At 39.7% G+C, this 4,989-nt stretch overlaps 1 protein-coding gene across 1 annotated transcript; it reads right to left on the minus strand.

Moving 5' to 3' along the window:
- Positions 1–1,867: 1,867 nt before the first annotated feature.
- Positions 1,868–4,712, minus strand: LOC114252190 (uncharacterized). The gene is made up of 3 exons (XM_089733490.1): positions 4,533–4,712; positions 3,034–3,240; positions 1,868–2,284 (listed from the first exon to the last, which is right to left on the minus strand). The coding sequence occupies exons 1-3, from the start codon at positions 4,548–4,550 to the stop codon at positions 1,952–1,954; spliced, it is 558 nt and encodes a 185-aa protein (XP_089589616.1). The 5' UTR covers positions 4,551–4,712; the 3' UTR covers positions 1,868–1,951.
- Positions 4,713–4,989: the final 277 nt, after the last annotated feature.

Genomic DNA, 4,989 nt, shown 5'->3' on the forward strand with positions numbered 1-4,989 from the left:
AGTTTAAATTAATCACCGTCTATTAGTGTTCGTGCAGAACTGTGTGTGTGTGTTTTGCATATCGGTGAAAAATCCCGTAGTACCCAACTAGTCACCGCTTTTAGCGTTGCCAAGAAGGAGGGAGGAAGGTTGGGGGGGGGGGTATATTCAAATGCTAAATACATGTATTTGCTATGTGCTTTCAGAACCCAGTAAAGCGTTAAGGTCTTTAACATTATGATGCATTCCCTGTACTGCCAAGGAATCCTTGAGCAGAATACAAACCTGGTTAATAACTATTATGATCTATGCACCTATCATGTCGGCTCCATCTCGATGCTTATGTAATGGTCACTCATTGATAAACAAAAATCTACACTCAAAAATCTGGTTACAACAAGTAATGACGATAGTCTCTTAATATCACGATCCGAGATTAATTTGCAATATAGAGTTCTACTGTCGAGTCGAGAGGAGTGAACGAAAATAAGACTCAGCTTTCGGCATATCTGGGGTGAAGTGATTTGTGGAACAGAGTCCAACAGACATCAATGCTGACGGTATCTTGACTCCCAATTCTCTATACATTTGCTTCAAATCGGATCACAAAAAACTTCTGGTACTAGTCTACTCACACTGTAGGCACTTACTTAACCCATGTTCTGGTAATTACCGTTGGTAGGGCTTGTTATTTATTTATTTATTTATTATTTATTTATTTATTTAATCTACTTACAAATTAACAGTATAAACCAAAACATTTGTAAGGTATTAATAATTAGCTTAAGTAATTCCTAACAACAACAATAAATCGCTGCAAACCATCATGGAATATATCCATTTCCGGAGCATAGGCTAGCAAGCCATTGAGTAGCGAGACAGCACGATGCGTCGGGGAGTTAGCGGTGTGCTGCGTACGCGCGTGCGTGGTACTAAGAAGCTGCCGATGGCGACGCACCCCTCCACACATACATCCGCGCTTGTAGCCATCAGGCACATATAACGACACTGATTCCAGTGCAGTGGAGTTATCAATTTTGTTATGCAATAGCTGATAATAATGCACCATAAGGTAGAGATGCGAATGTTGAGATGGATGTGTGGAGTGACAAGAATGGATAAGATAAAGAATGAGTATATCAGAGGAAGTGTGAAAGTGGCCCCGGTAAACAACAAATTCAGGAGCGGATGGTTAGCGTGGTATGGACATGTGATGCGTAGAGAGAAGATGCATGTGACTAGGAGATGTATGGAATTGGTAGTGCAAGGTAGAGGGGGAAGAGGTCGACCGAAGAAGACATGGATGGAGTGTGTGAACGACGATATGAGAGAGAGAGGAGTGAGTGTTGAGATGACGGCTGATAGAAGAGAATGGAAGAGAAAAATTAGCTGTGCCGACCCCACCTAGTGGGATAAGGTGGAGAAAAAGAAGAAGAAGAGTCATCTTCCGTCTCAGCTCAAGAGTATCTAATCCGACCATACCAGTCACATAAAGTGATGGATACAAGAACGAAATGTGCGAAACGAACGTTATGTGCCCACACGGGTAGGTACCACCAGCCGCCTATTTCTGTCGCGCAGTCAGAAGTTCAGTTTGAAGGGCAGACACCCGTTGTACTATAGAACTGGGAATTCATTTTGCAAGTTTGGTGTCGCCATTGACGTTTTGGATGTCTATGGCTTCCAGTAACCATTTAACAGCAGCCCGTATAAGCATTAAAATCTCAAATAAATATACCAATCCTCCTTAAAACGCGGGTCCGTAATGGCCCGAGTACAGAAATGTAAGAGAGATTATTCTCTGCGAGAAGATAATTTGGGTACAAAATGATTTTTTTTTACAGTAAATCTCCTTTAAGGTTTTATGAAATAAAAAAAATAACCGAAATGAAGCAGCAAATTTTATTGTCTAATGCAACGTTAGTTAATAACAATAATACACAGTTCAAGTATTTAAAGTCGAAAATGCACTTTATCGCGCAACTCCAGAGGTTGAGTTTTGGAAAATTGTCAAAAACTCTGGTGTATAGCCGGTTGCATTCAATTTTGATATAAGCAGCATATTCGGAAGCTCTGGGCGTGTCGGAAAGCTTATCTCGTTTCCGACTTGTGTCGTATTATCGTCTCTGCATATTTCGCGTCCATTGACTCTTATAATCTTGACACGCGGTATCGGATGGGCATAATCGTAAGATGTAACAAACCTTATAGTTTCTTCACTCTTTCCACTATCAAAATTGAAATAATCTCTTTTCTGGAATAAGAATTCTTGAAAGTTTTCGGTCGAGGTAGATCCTCTGTTGCTCTGTAATAAAACAAAGTCGGGCTTCTAATTCGAACAGCAGCGAATGATCTATAAAACGTTCGAATGTCTGACACAACCTTTGAATAGGTGCTTAAGAACATAAAGACGCAATGACTAATTCCCTTATATTGGTGCTTACGATCTAATAAGATTCAATCATCAAGATTGCATAGTGGATTTATTTTTATTTTTTATTACTGGACGAGCCCATAGCCCACCTGGTGTTAAGTGGTTACTGGAGCCCATAGACATCTACAACGTAAATGCGCCGCCCACCTTGAGATATAAGTTCGAAGATATCATTATAGTTACAACGGCTGCCCCACCCTTGAGACCGAAACGCATTACTGCTTCACGGCAAAAATAGGCAGGGCGGTGGTGCCTACCCGCGTGGACTCACAAGAGGTCCTACCGCCAGTAAAAGAGGTCCTACCACTAGTCGCTATTGCTCGAGGTTATCAACAGCATCAGAGACCAAGCTGCTGTCTACTGCTGAGGACTCTTTTCAAGCCTCGTTTGAAGAAGGACATGTCATAGCGCTCGGGAAACACCGTGGAGGGGAGCTCATTCCAAAGCCGGATGGTACGTGGCAAAAAAGATCTCTGGAAACGCACTGTGGATGAACGCAGTGGCTCCAGGTAGTATTTAGTATTTATAGTATTTTTAGAAAAATTACCGTAACCTTCTATAAGGGTACATCATACGCTTCATCCTGCAAGCCACGACGGCTGTAGTACAAAAAGTCTTACGGCAAACACATCAGCTTTGCGATTCAATGCGACGTAAATCCATAAGTAGTCTTCAACCATTTCAGGAGGCAGCACTAATACGCCATGCCACCGATCTGGTGTCGATGGGGATGTCTCGTAAGTGAAAAGCTCAGGACACGGAGACGTCAATGCTGCTTGTACAGCTTGCGTCGCCACAGCCAAAACCAGAGAAACCACACCGAAGATCTGAAACATGAGATCTCGTTAGTTTTATTGGTAGCGGGTTTATAGGTAGTGATCTATTTCAGATTTTCTTCTTTTGTAAATGGGTCGTTTTCAATTTTGCTTTCCAAAAAAGTAACGATTTCATAAATTTAAACTTTCTCTAATTTTTCATTTTTTTTTGTAGTTAGGCGTGTTCAGAATAAAAAAATGGTTCATCACAATTAAGTCAATCACTCATTTACTGATAATATTATATAATATTCATTTTTATTTTTATTTTACGCATTTGATAACGCCAACACGGATGACAATTTGAATAGGAACTTTTTTAAAAAGCCTACAAATCGTACTTCTTTTATTTGAGAATTCGGAACGTTTGTTCAGACTATTAGTGATCCCGCAGTAGTCGGAATTCGACTATAATTAAGAAAAATTATAAGTTTGAACATTATTATGTTTCTATTGTCAAATACTCCTACACAGGGAATCACAGATTTCGCCAAGACTACACTCTAGACAGATAATATTAAAGATAAACAATATTAATCTATTCTCAATTTGACCACAGTCTTTAAGCAATAACAAAAGTTTGACAATAAACAAAGAGTATTTATCTGTGAGTGTCCGGGTGTGTCAAATACACTGTAGTGTGTGTAATGTTTTTTTTATTGATTTAATGTTTTTGCCTCACGTATTACTACTGTTTTATTTCCGAAAACAGTACACCTAAATAAAATAAGATACAAAATTGAATTGAGACCTTAACTTTTGAAGTCAAGGGATACATTCACGAGTCACTATAAGACATTTGAAGCAGTAGTATCTTCCGAGAAATCTTGAGCTGGTGCAGTCAGCGGCTTGGCTCATGAGGCAGCGGCTGGACTCTGCCCCTGGCATTGCTGACGTCCATGGGCGACGGTAACCACTCACCATCAGGTGGGCCGTATACTCGTCTGCCTACAAGGGCAATAAAAAAAAGAAGGTGGGACGATAAGACAGCGCACTCTACAAGCTCATTAAATTAACACAAAGAGTTAATTATTTCAAAACACAACATGACCTTTACATTACAAACCGGTCTTAGGTCTCGGCGTGTATTAAGTTTACAATTTTCCTCTTAAACACAAAATGAATTGAGCAAAAACCAGAAATAATAATGTTGCTTATAAAATTTCAAAGCGTCTTCGTCTTATTCCTTCCCCCTTCGCACATTAAAGTGTAAAAACATACTGTATATCTTCAATCTAAATAAAATTAACATACATACCAAAATTCGTTTAATTATTATTATATATCGAAAAATGTTGACTTACCGCTTTAAAATAAATCATGTTTGTTTCGAGTTTTGATTATAAGATTGCTTTATTTATTCTTCAAACTTTGTTGCTCAACGCGTGTCTCCGCCGCGGCTTGTATACTACAACTGCAGGAATATCGTTTGAGGGTGCGTTATACGCATAGGTTTTACGTGGTTTTAATTATCTCATTTAGGATGGTACCCTTTTTTTAAAATACATATTTAATGCTGATCCTCAGCTAAACATTTTGTGCAGGCGCATATTACCTGACCTAGGCTTTTTGGCCCGTTTTCAACTGTCTTCAACGCAGGAATTAGAAAAAGATGAGCAATCTATCAAGTTTACGAAAAGCGCGGCTTGTCTCGTAGAGTAATGTAGTGAAGTCATCGTGGCCTAACGGATAAGACGCCCGGTGCATTCGTGTTGAAGCGATGCACCGGTGTTCGAATCCCGCAGGCGGGTACCAATTTTT

This window comes from Bombyx mandarina, chromosome 16, assembly GCF_030267445.1.
Source record: "Bombyx mandarina strain Sakado chromosome 16, ASM3026744v2".
Classification (NCBI taxonomy): Eukaryota; Metazoa; Arthropoda; class Insecta; order Lepidoptera; family Bombycidae; genus Bombyx; species Bombyx mandarina.